The sequence below is a fragment of the Branchiostoma belcheri genome, unplaced genomic scaffold, assembly GCF_001625305.1.
Source record: "Branchiostoma belcheri isolate BF01 breed outbred unplaced genomic scaffold, Haploidv18h27 scaffold45, whole genome shotgun sequence".
Taxonomy (NCBI): Eukaryota; Metazoa; Chordata; class Leptocardii; order Amphioxiformes; family Branchiostomatidae; genus Branchiostoma; species Branchiostoma belcheri.
In genome coordinates this window covers 2,553,117-2,569,400 of record NW_017804076.1, presented here as the reverse complement: position 1 = coordinate 2,569,400, position 16,284 = coordinate 2,553,117, and the positions used below count along the sequence as shown (strand labels likewise).

The 16,284-nt window shown below is 38.5% G+C and overlaps 1 protein-coding gene across 7 annotated transcripts; it reads left to right on the top strand.

Moving 5' to 3' along the window:
* Positions 1–4: 4 nt before the first annotated feature.
* LOC109478760 (dnaJ homolog subfamily B member 6-like) lies at positions 5–15,877 on the top strand. Of its 7 annotated transcripts, none has more exons than XM_019780508.1 (12): positions 5–148; positions 4,543–4,642; positions 5,644–5,753; positions 6,397–6,483; positions 6,803–6,955; positions 8,268–8,315; positions 9,361–9,534; positions 10,740–10,872; positions 12,880–12,939; positions 13,937–14,050; positions 14,339–14,463; positions 14,866–15,877. In XM_019780508.1, exons 2-11 carry the CDS (start codon positions 4,572–4,574, stop codon positions 14,442–14,444), a joined length of 1,056 nt encoding a protein of 351 aa, XP_019636067.1. In that variant the 5' UTR covers positions 5–148; positions 4,543–4,571; the 3' UTR covers positions 14,445–14,463; positions 14,866–15,877. The 7 variants fall into 7 exon arrangements, 6 of the variants coding, with proteins under 6 accessions (XP_019636067.1, XP_019636070.1, XP_019636071.1 ...); XM_019780509.1 differs by lacking the exon at positions 5–148 and adding an exon at positions 3,945–4,265; XR_002140758.1 differs by lacking the exons at positions 14,339–14,463; positions 14,866–15,877 and adding an exon at positions 11,823–12,040 and having other exon boundaries at positions 13,937–13,965.
* Positions 15,878–16,284: the final 407 nt, after the last annotated feature.

Genomic DNA, 16,284 nt, shown 5'->3' with positions numbered 1-16,284 from the left:
CTAACCTTTAACCCTTGAGGGAGTGCCGGGAAATTTCTGGAATTTTCATATGTCGTCAGAGTGCACTCCAAGGTGTCATAAAGATCGGTATTTTGGTTCTGTTTAACCCAGAAAAACGGGGGAGAAGGCCTGGCAGTGGTAACTACAGGTAAATAACACTTTTCTTATCATCCATGTATATTCAGTATGTTTCTAAACGCTCTCTTTCTGCTGTTATATGATATGAAAATAGAGGTGGCCTTTTGGCTTTGGGTAAGGTTCCGGTTTCGCCTCAGCTGACCCTTGGTCAGTTTATGGCTAAAGAAAGCTCCTGTCTCCTCATGGGGATATGGTGGTACAGCAAGCGGTCATAAATGAGACTGGGGCACTTGTACATAGCTAGTATCTTCATTGAAACTTTCGTAATAGCAGTGGCCCAGCATAGATAACAGTCAACACATCTCAAGGCTATAGTATAGACATACATGATAAACATCATGTACCAACGTAATTTGACAGGTATTCAAACAGTTTTAAAATGTAATTAGTAGCAGATGCTGTACCTTATTTGTAAGTCTGTACATTTTTGCTGACTTGCTTGTCAATTTCCCACTTCCTTTGGTTACTTGTATATGAAAATGCTCACTATAGATGTCACAATCATGAGATATTTGCAATAATGCTTTGATAATGACCATTCTAGATCTGTCTCTTGCTTTTAGACAGCAATGTACATGCAGTGTTCGAAATACCTGTCTGCAGTCTGCAATCTGCAGATAGATTTTCAAGATTGCAGAAGAAAAATTTATACAATCTGCAATTTTGCAGAAGGAAAAATAGACTCCAGATTCAATAGTTTTCAATTCTTTCAATTTAGCAAACTAGCACTCTCAGGTCCCATCAAGGACAGACAACACTTGAGCTCCTGTTTTGAAACAACAGGAGCTTCTTCACTAATTTGCATCATCCTTGTCTTGACTTGTCTATCTTTTGTTTCCTTTTTGACTTCCAAAAAAGTTGTCTTCACAAATTTGCATATCAATCAATAGTTTTTGCTTATAAACCTGCAGTTCTCCTTCAGTCTCTTAGTGTCAATGATGAGAAAGGTAGTCTGACCGTTTTAGGTAGCACCAAAATTATATACAGCTACTTGAGTAACTGTTTTTTGTGTCTTTTATTAGTATGTTTTAGTATATTTTTGCAGAAGGTATTTCCAAATTGCAGAACAAAATTTTGACCCTTCTGCAATATTGCAGAGCACTGAAAAAAAGTATTTCGACCACTGACATGGGATAAAAGTTGATGTCTGAGATTGAGAACAGGTAACAGACCATGACTGTGTAGAAAACACAACCCCAGACTCAGACATTGACCGTATGAAACAGGAACAAATACAGATGTTCCAGTACGGAACTGCACCAGCCAACCAGGTTTCACCTTACAAACTAGCACAGCAAGGTGGAATCAGAGTCAGACATACAATAGTCAATACATTATTGAATACAGCTGTAGCTTTTTTTTGTCGCTGCAGCTCATTAAGGGTTCTCCAATAGCCTAACCCATGCATGAATATGACAAACTGTAAGAAATAGAATCTATCTACGTCACAAGGACACTTGTACATTCAAGGAGGTTCAAAATCTCCTTAAACCTGGTACTTTCTAGGCACTTTCCGACACATCAGGTGATTATTTCACTTCTACTTGAAAGCATGCTTTCAGTTTCATACCATTTTCACACCTGTAAATTAATGCTGATATGATTTTTCATTCTTGTATGGTCCTTTGAAAATTGAAAGCACCGTTTACCGTAAATTATTATCCCTTGGGACAGAGACACACTGGCAAATGCAGCATCAAGATATACAATATCAATAAGCTACACATTGATTTGAGTGAACCATTAATGAAACCTGCCCCAACTCAAAGAACAATGCTGTGAAGATATTTTTGATAATAACTAATGATGTAATAATAGACTACTACTACTAGGTGGAAAGTAGGTGTTGCAGTATGTGTCTGTTGCAGTGTGTTTCTAAGGAGCAATCATTTATTTCTCCCCTTCACTTCAGTACACAGGTACATTTGTACAATTGACATAGTGTGATAATTATGTTGTACACCTGCATGACTGCTTATGTAAAGGTCACACTGTTTTATGCACTGTTTTCCATAAAGAAGTACAGGATAAATCTACATTATATGTACCATTGTATTATTATGATTAATGACTGCTGTTGAGTTGAGCAATACTTCTATGTTTTATTGAAGTGATAGCTCCCGCAGCTTGTCTCATGAATTTGTAATATGTAAGTTTATAGATCTGTTGGTTGAAGGCTTGCATGTAAATGACATGAAGGTTGAATGGGAATAAGTGCTACTAGATATATGTATATTTGAATATTTAACAAACATCAGATGAAATGCTTTTTTTGTTGACATGATTTGTCATAGCAAGAGAAAATTTGCACACATATAGTCTAGTAGTAGATAAATTGCAAGACCAGCTAGAGGTGTGAATTACATGTACCTTGTCTTTCAAGTCTGACAACATTTCTTTGTGACATACTGTCTGAAGTATGTAGTCCTCGACCTACTTTTACTTGATAACAAAGTATGGCCATGCACATTCTTTCAGGAGAAACCATGTATAAATGTGCTCCTTTATACAATAAAGTTCTGCACTGTTACCAGTTACCACTACCATTGTATCACACACCCACATGTAAACAAAGCCACAAGTGAGGATGCCTAGAATGGCTAGATGTTTTAATGTTGTCTATTGAGAAATGGGACTAATTTGTTTTCCTATGGAGAATATTTATACTTTGAGACTGACCCAGATTCTGTATATGTAGCCATAGGCATGTCTTTCAACCATTGTAAAAGCTAAGACATCTGTTGGATCCTTGGGTTTTATGTTAGATACGGCTTGGGTTTTATGTTAGATACAAAAGATTACACGCCACTTGTTTCAAAGTCTGTTTTAAGACTAGATGCAGTCGTTAGGAAAGATATGCTAAGACCATACTGTATAAGGACACCCAGGCCTAAGGCCTGTGAGTGTACAACATACCAAGTGTGGTCTACTAAGTATGGACTATTTATAAACATGTACATGCCATGGTCCAAAGTGGATTTGCCTATAGGAACAACACAGTAGTCCTTCTACAAAATCTGGGCCACAGATGTTGGTTTATACAAGCAGATTAAATACAGTAAATCTGACATTTAGCAATTAAGAGTAGACATCTGATATGTTTATGTCGTTATTATGTAGATGTGTCATAATCATAATTTCTGTAATCATCTACATGTATCAGGATAAAACTAGACAGTAAACTTTGTTCACAGACATCAGAGGTCTTTTGGCCCCCAAGGCTATACTTTCTGTATACTCCCACGAGATCCACCAAAGCCTAGACAATTTGCAGCCACTAAACCACAGTAAGACCTTGACATGTGCAGTCCTATAATTACGAGGTAGAACTCTTGATCACTCTCCCACGCCTTTCTTAATTTAGAAAGGGCACTGCAATTACATGTAGACAAGATGCCCTACAACTAATACATGTACAAGGGTTTGTGAAGTATCATCATATACATGTAGATGTAGATGTAGATAGGTGATTGTGTAGATGTACCTGCAATTAGCAAATCCACAGGGGAGATAGATAAAGTGAAGAGTAAGTAACTAGATCAGTGACCATATGATCACTGGAATTTTCAGGCTCGCAGTTAAAACCGTAAATCTTGAAATAATCGTAGTGGCAGCAAATTCATGACACTGCAAATATGCTATTATTACTGTACTTCAAAATTGTTTGAACCACAAAAACCTCCTATCGCTTAAAAACACACCATGAAATGAATTTGCTTTTAAGTAGTAGCTTTTAAAAAAGTATCATGAGCACATACGAAGCCATAGCTATTACAGTTTACATCTTCAAATGTCCTGGCACAAAAAAATTGCAAAAGCAATCCTAAATGAACTGCCCCCAATATGTAAAGTCGTGGGTGGTAACGTGATAGTGAACTGTCCCCTCTGCCATTTCGTCTGTGCGTCATATCTATAACTGTCGGACCCACACCATATGCTCCCAAGGTCAGTCAAGGATGTTTTGCGGAGGCTAGAGGTGAAGTTTAGATAAGCGGAGGACAGCTTGTTGGTTATAATGGTCGGACATTCTTCCTAGTTGTCCAGCGTTGTGGGGTAGATGGCTGGGATTATGTTTGAACGCGTAGCCGTTTCAGCCTCCAGCAAATAGTTGCTGCTAGCTTTTATATGTAAGAAACTTGATCTAATTCTTTCCTTGCAATTAGTAATACCGACTGTGTACACCAGAGTATATAGGGGTGGGGTTGGGATAAAAATATCCCCACATATTTTGTACAAGACAAAGATCTCTGGCAGATCCTTTTTAAGTGACCGCACATTACCGTTTTTAGAGTAAGGTTTTCTTATTTGTATTTGTTGACAGTTTGAGTTCCGATTTGGAATGCACAATGGTGGACATCATTATGACCCTTGTATTTGAACTTGATGTTGAATTTTGTATTTCAGACAGTAGATATTAGTTCTAAGGACACAAGATGGCTGCAGATGACTACTATGAGATTCTGGGCATCCCTAGAAGTGCTACACAAGCAGACATCAAAAAAGCGTAAGTAAAATTTAAAACTATGTTAAATTCCTTCAGTGACTGTGTGAAGGACAATAGCTAAAATATAGAAAGTTTATTACTCATATTAGTATATTAATGATTAAACAAATCTGTTGAGGTTATAATTATATGATATTGTATTGTAATATGAAATTGTTTTGTGTTTCTGTATTGTTTTCCTTTAGGTGCCATATTGATTGATAAAGTTTCTAAGAGATTCTTTGAAAACAGTTTTGATGATTTGTATGTATAAAATGCATCTTCTATCGCTAAGGGGGCATTTTTAGTTAATATATTCTCATGCATTTTACACATTACATGTTATTGATTATTCCTATCTTTTATCTGTCAGCACAGCAGATGCTTTAGGCAATTGTCTAGACATGTTTATTATCCCTAATAAATGTGTGCTTCCATCTCAGATACATGCTGCAATGTGTGTAAATAATTTATCACAGAACAGCTGTCTACATGATAATACATGTACTTATATCCTTAATGTGACATATATCTGCCATAGGTGTTAGGTCCCTTTGTTGGGTAACACACATACAGTAAGTGGAAAAACCATGTCTGTTATAGTCAAGAGAAACATACTGGTGAAAAAAATCAATTTTGTAATGTTGTTTTGTTTGTAAATAATGTGATAATACAAATCAATGTTTTGTTTGTGATTTTGGTTTTATGAAAATCTTTATGTTATGGTAGAGTATGGTGATATGTCAAAGACTTCATGAGATCTTTCTCAAGGTACAAATGATAATTTGACCAAATATGTCCATAAGTTATAACTCTTAAACCACCTCCCTTTGTGAATTACTTTCAATTCTACCTTGTCAAGAGCATAAGAGTAAGAGACAGTGTAAGAAGTTATCCAACCTTAATAGAATATCTGTCATCATAGAAAATGTAGGAAATTATATCAAGTTTGAGAATTTATTTTGAATGTTCCCTTCACAACAAGTGACATTTGTGCATCATTTGTCTTTCATGCACTACAGATACAGAAAACAAGCATTGAAATGGCATCCAGACAAAAACCCAGACAACAAGGAGAATGCTGAGAAAAAATTCAAGGAAATTGCAGAAGCGTATGAGGTCTTGTCTGACAGTGAGTATCGTTAAAAGCTTTACTAGCACGGCTCTCGGAGGCTTAGCACTCCATGGCACTAAATTTGTGTTGCTTGCGTGCTTTAAGTTACAATGTAGATATGGGTTTATGTGTTTTGCTTGGCTTGCTATGGGTAACATGTTGTTACATGCTGCTCTTCACTTACATTGTAGTAATTTGTACTTTATTGCACAGTATGGCATCTACTGATACATAACTACAATTTCAGAAAGCTAACTTACCTAATACATGAGTGTGTGGGTAGTATGGAATGGAAATGAGCTTTTACAATCATTGGAAGAATTTCTAACGTCTAGACATTCTTTAATGTATATATGTATCCCTATGTATGCCATGCAGGGGTTGTCACATTACATTATGTACATGTACATGTACTTACGTAAATTTGCTATTCAAGTCCATATTGTTACCATGTGATGATGTACAAGTTGATGTTTTATTGCAATGCAAGGGATCTTTTGTGCTTGCAATTTTCATGTGCAAATGGATGTACGTTTTCCAAGAATTTGGGTGAATATACTGACTGGTAAACTTTGCAGTTTATTTATGACAATGATGCCATTGTTCATTGACATAGATGATGTAGAATATGTATTTATGAATTTGTCTTTTTATTTTTCAGAACAAAAGCGGGACATATATGACAGATATGGGAAGGATGGCATAACTGGGAATGCTGGGGGAAGTAGCAGAGGCAGCAGGGGAGGAGGTGTGTAGCCATCCTCTTTTCAATGACATTACTCTGGAACCAAACATCAAGACCTGCATTCTAGCCAGCATCTGTCTTCCATCATTTGACAGAATTTTGCCCAATCCGTCATCTTTGATGGACAAAAATCGTGTGTAAAGACACATGTATGGAAAGAGATGTCATGGAAGCAGATCATTTACTGTAACTAGTATTACGTTTGAATGTGAAAAAAAGCTTTATACTGTGATATTAAGTTGTACGATTAATAGTGCGTTTCAGGACTACCTATTTTCTTCCCCTATGATTTACAAAAACAACATTATGTTCTCTTCAACAGCCAACTTCAACTTTGATGACTTTGGAGCTGCCCCAGGCGGGTCCTTCCATCACTTCACCTTCAGAGACCCCGAGGAAGTCTTCAGAGAATTCTTTGGAGGTGCCGACCCTTTCGCTGACTTCTTCAATGACGACTTCTTTGGAGGAGGTGGTGGTAAGTACCTCAAGATGTAGTACATCAAGATGTAGTCTTCAAGATGTAGTACATCTTAACTTAAGTATTCATGAAAATGACTTAAGACTTCCGTATCTGGTGGTCAATGAAAGTGTTATCTGTTTTTGGATGGTGGAAATTGTGAATGTAGCAGATAGCAAGGTCAAAGCTACCTCACTAGCTAGGTCAGCTACTACACTATGACAGCTATAATATCCACAGACACCCTACTTTTTAAAAGCCTTAATGAGAATTTGCCACCTCGGGTGATACCGTCAACTCACTTTGCCTGTGCGACTTATGGTACCAGGGGAATATTTCATCTTCACAAAAGTGTCCACATGCCCAGTATACAACTATGATAGCCAAGCCTGTGCTGGAGTGATAACAGGTTTGCTACAGGCACAAGCATGAAGAGTCTCACTCATAAAAGTAGCTTTCAATGTACTGGCAGTAGATGTATGATTCATATTCATGTAGTCTGTGCAATTTGGCTGCTGTATTCACTCGCCCATACACATCTATTTATCATCAAGTTTTTCATTTTAAGAAATTGCACATACAGGACTAGAGATACCAACATACAACCTTTATTTTGGAGAAAAATTTGATACAGCAAAAAGATATAAGCAAGTTACAATGGCAAGCTGAAAGAATACAGGTTCTGTATGATAGATCACATATTACAGAAAACAGAAGTATTTCTTGCCGTAACATATTAGTAACAGGACAATTTTGACAAATTTGTATTTAGAGTTCAGATTTCCCCACATGTATGCATGGTGGTTGGGCATTATGTAATCCCTGTGTTTGGACCATACCACTGAGAGAGAGAGGGGTGTGTGAAAGCGAATTGGTGTTCATTGTGAAAAGGGTGTTCCTGCATGCAGTGACAGTTCTGTCCACCTATCCTGACAAGACATGGGGCTTGATGTCATTTCTTTCATGTATGATACAAAACAGGTTCTCACAAAGCTGAGAAAAAGTTCCCAGGTTCCTTGAAAACTGTAAAATGTAATAATTATGAGTCACTCAAATATGTTTGTGACATTATGGTAATTCATGGCATTAGCATACACTGTACTGTATGATCAGTCAGTATATTTGAATATTCTGATTGAGCCCTATTGTCTTGTCATCTTTCCCCATTTTTCCAGAATTTCGCTTTGTGTTGCTCATAATAATCATAATCCATATTTTCTGTCACCTTGCATCTGAATTTAGCAACTGCTTCTTTCCTATATTGTGCCAATTTCTCCTTTATGCGTTTTCTTGTTATTATTGCTGTTTTTTATGTTGCTGTATGTTTCAGCTCCCACGCGAGGCTATGCCTATGCCTCACCATTCTCGCTCTTTGGAGGTACATGCTTCTGCACTAGAATTGCTTTCTTCAGACTGCTTGTTAGTGAAGTTACAGTAGCAAAACATTCAGTAACACATACTAAACAAAAAGTATAGTATGGGTCATTGGCATTTTACATGCCTGGATAAATGTGTGTCAGCATGAAATACACAATACATTTGTATTTATCAAGTCAAATCAAGTTTGGAGAGAAAACTACATGTATTAAGTCTATGCAACTAGCATTGAATGTGTAGTTGTCAGTCTTAAAGAAAATTACAAATTTTATACAGAATTCCTCCCTTTGGTGAGTACTAAGAGAGAATCATAATTGTTCACTGTATCAAGCATGTTATAGTTTTTTTGGACACAATCCATTCCAGAACAGTCACTGCAGTGTTGGGACACCCTCACTTGTATGTGTGATACTTGAAGTAGAAATCTTCAGATTCATTCATTCATGGCAACTTTAATACATCATGCATGGATAGGATAGAGTCAACTCATGGAGGAAACATTTCAAATTGCAAAAACTAATCTTTGTGATTATTGGAGGAACCAACACAATCAGACAGACGAACCTACATGTACCATGCATGTGAAGGTACATGTACCTCACTCCATAAGGGAAAGAAAACAGAAAATGTACCTACTAGTACTTGTGCATTAGTACACAGTCAGATTTGACGCTTTTGGTACAGTCAGATGACTGTAAGGAACAAGGACCAAGTTGGAAATGTTGTAGTATGTTTTATATACAAAACAGTAAGATCTTTTGAGAGGTACTGTGTCATAGCTCTACTGTGAACTCTACATGTTATACTCATTACTTATATTACAGTAGATATAGATACAAGCAGCTCTCCTTGTAATGACTCTTTTTGTAGCTTTGGATTTCTTCTTTCCATCTTTGCCATTGCATGTTTTCCTGATGTTTTTCCTCTATTCTGAAGTTCTCATTCTTATGTATCCTAATGTTTCTATGGGTTTCTCTTTGACCTGTCCCTTCCCCACCCCATGTCACTGACATGCCTGTATGTGTGTGTGTGTTCGCTGTGTTTAGCGCCCAGTTTCGGGGGCAGACACGGTGGCGGCGGGCGGCACATGGCTCGTCGCGCCGACCCCAGCCCCGACTCCGGTCCGGAGGAACGGTGGGACTGTCCGGCGTGCACCTTCAATAATCATGAACTCATGGACTCCTGTGAAATGTGTAGTGAGCCTCGCCCACGCAAACGGGGTTAGTAATAATATAGACAATAGGCTTGGCAGTTGCAATTGATGCTGTGCATTTTTCAAGAAACAAAATGTTCTATTCCAAATTAATGGCTGGACTGTAATTTTTTAAGTTGTGACATAATTTAAAGAACATTTTCACACATTTTAAAGTTTCATCATGTAGTACTGAATTACAAGTAATTCACAATTTTGTAAAATCTTGCAATAAATGTGGAACTCTTTCGAGCCTACCATTTGTAAATGGTAGATACTCTATATGCTCTAAAACAAATAAAGTTTCTAAGCTTCATGTTTGGTGGTGTTCTCTGATAGAGTAGCGGTACCATGATCAATAAATAAGGTACAGAATTTTGAGTTTGCAATACATGCAAGAGCAATGTCTCACTAAAGACCATCAAGTTATGCTTGAAAAAATATTCAAGAATTTTCTCATTTACTAGTTACTGTTCAACTCCAACTGCTTGAAAATAAGAAATATGTCAGCTGCAATTTGCAGAAAAAATGAGAGTGCAGGAAAAAACTTCCTAACAGGCTAGGAAAATTGGGATTTTAAATCACATATAGAAGGTAACAGAAAAAATGAAATCCACTGAAGGTTGGAAAATGTCAAACAATCAATGGATGGACCTATTTAGTCTATGATTTCTGAAAATACACTCCCGAAGACTGGTTATGGCAGACAACACAGACATGTTTCCGCTCTGTCTCTGTGTTTGCCGTATAAGAATGATTGATGACCTAAAGTTGCCATATAAGAATGGTTAATCACCAGTGGTAGGATATGCCATCAATCAATAAGAAGCAAAATGATCTAATACTCAAATATACAAATGGAAGCTCGTCTGTGTTGGTAGAATCAGTAGTTGTGAAAGTTTAAGCTTTGTTTAAACACAACAGAAACACCTTGAATTATCAGCCAAACACTCTGACCTTCATTAGATGTTTGAACCATGGCAGTGGAAGATTATGTCTTTCCACCTTTTTTATTCCTCAAGCTTAAAATTTTACTACATGTAGTATGATCTAACCCTGCCTAAAAATGTGCTAGGCTGATGCTAGCATGGACTCCTTAGAAAGCAGGTTTAGTCTAAAAGCTTGAATAATTTCTATGGTCTTGTCTGTATGATAATGTGATAATGCATTGTAGGTTGTGTTTCTAAAGTCGTTGGAACTCTTCCTTACGAGAGAACATGTCCGCCGCTGCAGGTCGTAGTTCCCGCACCTCGCGGTCCCGTCACGCTCACGGCGCCGGCAGCACCACGCTCTTCCAGGACAACTTCCCAGGATTCTCCTTCAACTTCGGCATCGGCGGTAGGAGCGACCCATTTGCAGACGGCGGGTAGGTACAAGTCTGGTCAGAGGGGCACTTGTGCTGAACATGATGGGGGGGTGACGAATCCGCTAATTTTGTGAGCTAAAACTAACGTGTATTTTAACCAAGTCAAATTTTCTGGCAATTTTCAATAAAAGAGGCTGTATATAAGTTTACATTGTGACTGCTGTTTGACAAAACTGCTGGAATGACATTTTTTTGCGAAAAAAGAAACAAAGACTTTAAGTGTGACAGTGACTGATTCTTTGCTAAACGTTCCCCCTGTCTTATAATACTGTCTCTATTTCTTACTGTTGAGTTTTGCTTGAGCCCTCCCCATCCAGTGTGTCATTACAAGTTTTCCCCTGCTAGAGTGTTTCTAACTCTGCTCGTGTGGAACTGGGGGGTGTGTTGGCATGTTGGCACAGCGGTGTGAGCAGAGGCATGGTCTATCAGAGGTCAGAGCCTTCCCACAAACAGCAAAGTAAGATAAAATTTGATAACCATGTTTCCAAAATATGAAACATGTAGAAATTCCGTTATTACTGAAAATTCAGTAGGTGACTTCCTATAAACATATTAGCTTTATTTACTGTAAATCAGTTTATGTTTGCAGAACGATATGTTTGTTGTGGCGGCAGGTGCAGCAAAAAGAAAGTTGGCACATTACATGTTCAACTTAATGATAAGTTTGTGGTACAAAAGTGACTGCAAAAACATATAAAAGAATATAAAAAGTACCGTGAAAAATATTGTGATTTACAGTATTTACATTTAAGTCTTCTTTATTTTGTTTTTGACAATATTCCAAACAGTATACAGTGTGAACAACCAGCTTGGCTGCTTGAAGACTTTCTTAAATGTCTGCCATCTTGAAAGGCCCTGAAGCTCTGATACCCCCCCCTCCCCAGTTCTCTTTTCTAACCCTCTTGTTGCACCTGTTTGCTTGTTATGAGCTTCACTTCTGTTTCCTTCAGATTTCCCACTCAGAGACATAACCCCAAGCCAAACTACCGCCCAGAGTCCCGCCCAAGCCTAAAGCTCAAAAGTACCGCTCCCTGTGCTATCACACCCCTCCGGTTAAGAGGAAGACGTTTGTTTCCAATATGGTTATACCGTCGGTAGAAAACTCGACCATCGAGCGACCGCAAACGTGGTCGACATTATACCACATACCGCCATGTTCATCGCTTAGGTCAGTGTAGGAGGGAGAAATCATCGGTTTTGTGTGATGGCAGATCAGAATGTCTCGAGCAAACTGTGTGTGGAGTTGAAAATGTAAACAGCATGAATTTAGACCAGCTGCATCTACACAAATATGGGACAAATTGGGAGAATAGGAGCAAAATGTTTGGTGGCATGAAATTTTGTAGTATCCACAACATACTTCTAGTTGTGGGGTCTAGAACTGTGGGGGCTGTTTGTAAAGGAACAGGTGCTGCTGCTGTTCCCTTGCTGTTCTTTGCTGTCCTTGTTGTCAGCTATGTTGCATTTAACAGTACGAGATCTACTGTCTGTTACTTATGTACCTGTTGTGAAGTTACTGATATCATGATTGACATTTTTTCAATTGTGCCAATAATTATACCTACCAGAAATATTACATTTAAAAAGCTCAAAGAGTTTTTAAAAAATTGTGATCTCTTTGTCATGTTGTGGAATGTTAAATTTTAGTCCGACTTACTTTACATGCCTACGATAGTTCCCAACAGTCCTAAGAACAATGCTGTATGATCTGTCAATGCAGTGGGAGCTAGGGTATTGATAATACATAGAATGATCCAAAAACCAGTACAGTACAATGCTTATTGAAGGAGGCTGCCCTGTATCTGATCATTTCTATGGGGGTCTTCTATTACAAATTTTGTCATCAGCAAACCATTCACCTTCACTGTTGCATGAACTGACTGACACAGTTTGACCTGTCATGGTGTGGTGCATGGGCTTGCGGGAAGTAAGGAAATGACCTCGGTGTTATTCACATCTGTGGTGCCTTTGTCTGTCGTCCATACGTCTGTGTTTCTCTCCTCTCAGTTTTGACTTCAACCACCACTTCATGCAGGCAGCACCTCAGCCATACGCAAGACCAGGGGGGTGAGTGAGCGCCCCCGATATGTGACGGCACCACTGTACATGTGTACCAAACTAGCTTACTACCACTGTACATGTACATAATTATTCACCATGCTCACAGACACCACGTCACACCAGTGCAATAGCCTAGTGGGTAGACTGCTTGCTCTGCATTTAGTATCAAGTCATGGGTTCAAACCTTAGCCTTGTATCCAGTCTATTGTGGTTTGGGCAGCCTCTTTTCGGGGCTCTAAAAGTTTTCCCCCATCCAGCTCTACAGGCCACCTAGTGGGAGTGTTATGCCAGGAGAATGCTAATAGAGCCATAGCCTAGCTGAGTCTGGCAGGGAAGAGCTCCTGCAGCACTGAAGAGAACTTACCCTAACCACAATAGACTGGATACCAGGCTATTCCAACCCCAGCCAGGTCATACCAAAGATTTGAAATGGCCTCTGCTTAGCACTAAGCACTTACATGGTAGTTGATTATATACGAACTGTGAAGCCTGCCATGGTTCCATCATTTGTCACATACAGCATGCTGCAGAATGGAAACATAAAAGACTGGGATCACAGAGCTGTAGTGCCTCGGAACTGGCTTTTCATTTGTATTTGCAGATATGCTTAAGAGATTTGTAATGTTGTAGACATATGCAGTGCCAAATTGAAGTCATTGCCTCCAAGAATTGGATGAAACATCAATGATCCACAAAGAAAATCATTGAATGCATGCATCAAATATAGAGAGCTAGAAATGAATAGTCTTCTACCAAAAAATTGAGGGACTTCTTCACAGCACTATTATTCACTGTAGACTGCTTTGTCTGTTGTAATAGTTGAGCATTTTGGTTGTCTAGCTCACTCCACATATCAGTGTATTGGAAGTATAGTTGTGCCTGCGACATGGTTTTTATAAGACACACTGCCTTGTTGAGAGTGAATTCCACAGAACATTAGGGTCTCTAACAAGTGTTTCCCTCTGGTTTGGGTCTCTAACCAGCATTGCCATGTGGTCTCCAGGTTCACATCTTTCTCTAGCTCATCGTTTGGCGGCAGCGGCAACCGGGGAGGGAACTTCAAGTCAACCTCAACGTCCACCAAGTACGTCAATGGCAGGAAGGTCACGACAAGAAGGTAGGGATTTATTTCATCATTTTTAAAAGAAAATATTTTGTGGAAAAAATTATGGCCGACTTTTTGTAGACAATAAAATTTGTTACACTGAGAAAGTACAAGGTGGAAAGGTATCTATCAGTCACAGCGCTTTTAATTTTTCTTCATGTCATTTACATGTAGGTTGCCTTTCCTGACACATTGTTAGGGCCAGTGAGCTAACACCATGTAGACTTTGCACCTGTAATGCTTATGTCAGCCACTAGATGGCACTGTGATACCATGTACCTTTTCCATCCCTCCCTGCAGGATAGTGGAGAATGGTGTAGAGACTGTGGAGGAGGAGGTGGATGGACAGCTCAGGTCCAGAAAAGTGGACGGAGAGGAGCAGCTGGAGAGGCTGACCTACAACTAGTGCCCACATTCCTGTTGTGGTCAGTCAAGGGCTCAGTTATTATCCCTTCTTCTAGCCTGGGTTACATCCTCTGTAGCTATCACTGGCTCTTCCTTTTGGTTGCTGCCTTGAAAGGGCTACCGGTAAGGATGGAACCCAGGCTATATCCTTGTTCAGGCTCCATCCAGGATTTATCATGACTTTCTGCTGGTTTGTTTGAAATTTATGAACAATCTCCTTTTTTTTCCTTTTTGTAACACATGTAGTTCTACTAGACTCTTATTCATGCAACGTAATTATTTGGCTAACAGCAATGTTCCAATTTGCAATAGTTCATCTATCAGGATTCAAAGGAGGAAAACACATGAAGATACCATGCATTAGATCTCATGTAGTCTAATGTGGCAATGACTAGACATTTCTTAACTTATTGTTGTTTCAGATGTGTGAGACCATCCGCGGCTGTGCCATGTTGTTTCCACCTGCCGCATGCTGTGTAAATGACTGTGTGAATGTCAACAACAACAACAACAAATACTACAGCAATACCTGCTAACACAGAACATAGAAACTACTTACATGTACCATGCAGTGTAGAGATAAAGTAGTTAGCTAGTATACCAAGCAAGCATTCATGTGGATTTGACTACATTGCCTTGGACCAATCCTTTATAATAGGGATGACCCTAGCAGTTCAGTAGCCTTAAATCAAAGATTTTGCTTATTTAAACCACTGTTTTCACATGGTGATTACATGTGTTGATCTTTCACCAAATGAAGTGTTCTACTAGAAAACAATTTCTAAGAAAGGAACATCTTCTGGAAGAAAGCCATTTCTGTACTGTGCTGTTTTCATCCCAGATGTACATATTTAGGTGACCGTGTTCGATAGTAAACCAGCATAGACAGTGCACAATATAACCTTGAAAACTTAAAAATATCAAGTATTACCATTGGTGTGGAAGGAAGGTCACAGAAGGAAAGGCCTGTCCCCACCTCACAAGCAATGGAACAGTCCAGATATTGAGAAAGTTGCTATTTGTTGTGGAACAATCCATTGTTTAAGAGGGATCTAACTTGTATTTGCTATGGGTTTTAATTCAAGTATAAGAAATCTCTGACTGGTGCATCATGTGGGGTGCTTTATGATATTTTGATGAAGGGTTTATAACCTTTTGGTTTCCTTATTTATGCACATTTTGCTAAGGTTGTAAGAATATGTATATTATATATAAACCAGTTTGTATTGTAATACTCTGCATTGCTGAATCGAAAATACCAGCTTAGTTCTGCTTGAGTTGATCCAAGCTTGTTGATTTTATTCTGTCTAAATCAGGGAATGGTTTGAAACTGGAGGTTTCAAATGTAGACTGCGCATATATGCAGCACGCACAGGTTATCAAAATGTGATAGAAAAGCATACATAGGTAAGGAATGCTTAAACTGATGCGTTTTGACAAAAAAAGATATGTTTTGAGCTTCTTTATGCTTCTGTGGTACATATGTATGATAGAAGTACATGTTTCTGTTCAGAGTCACAATTATTTCATACCATATAAATCAATGATGAAAACAGATCTCAAAATTGTAGCCAAGGTGCATTTAAAGCATATATCCATAATGTTAAATCATTTTCAAGAAATGCAAAATGCAATACCTCTAGATCCAGAAAATAAATTCTGTGGAGCAGCACTGGACACTGGACATTTCTCAAGTTAAGTTCAGTTACATGTTTTGTTACAAACTGTGTTCAGTGTTTTGTTACTGGTTTACAGTGTAAGAGTACATGTATTAATTTTTGGCTACATCTAGCTACAAATATTGTACCATTCAGAAAAGTGTGCCATACAACTTCATTTGG

Excerpts from the sequence above, each read along its gene's own strand:
- LOC109478760 (XM_019780508.1), top strand. The coding sequence starts at position 4,572 with ATGGCTGCAGATGACTACTATGAGATTCTGGGCATCCCTAGAAGTGCT. Across the intron at positions 9,535-10,739 it reads GCCTCGCCCACGCAAACGGG|GTCGTAGTTCCCGCACCTCG; the intron begins GTTAGTAATAAT and ends CCGCCGCTGCAG. Across the intron at positions 12,940-13,936 it reads CCATACGCAAGACCAGGGGG|GTTCACATCTTTCTCTAGCT; the intron begins GTGAGTGAGCGC and ends TGTGGTCTCCAG.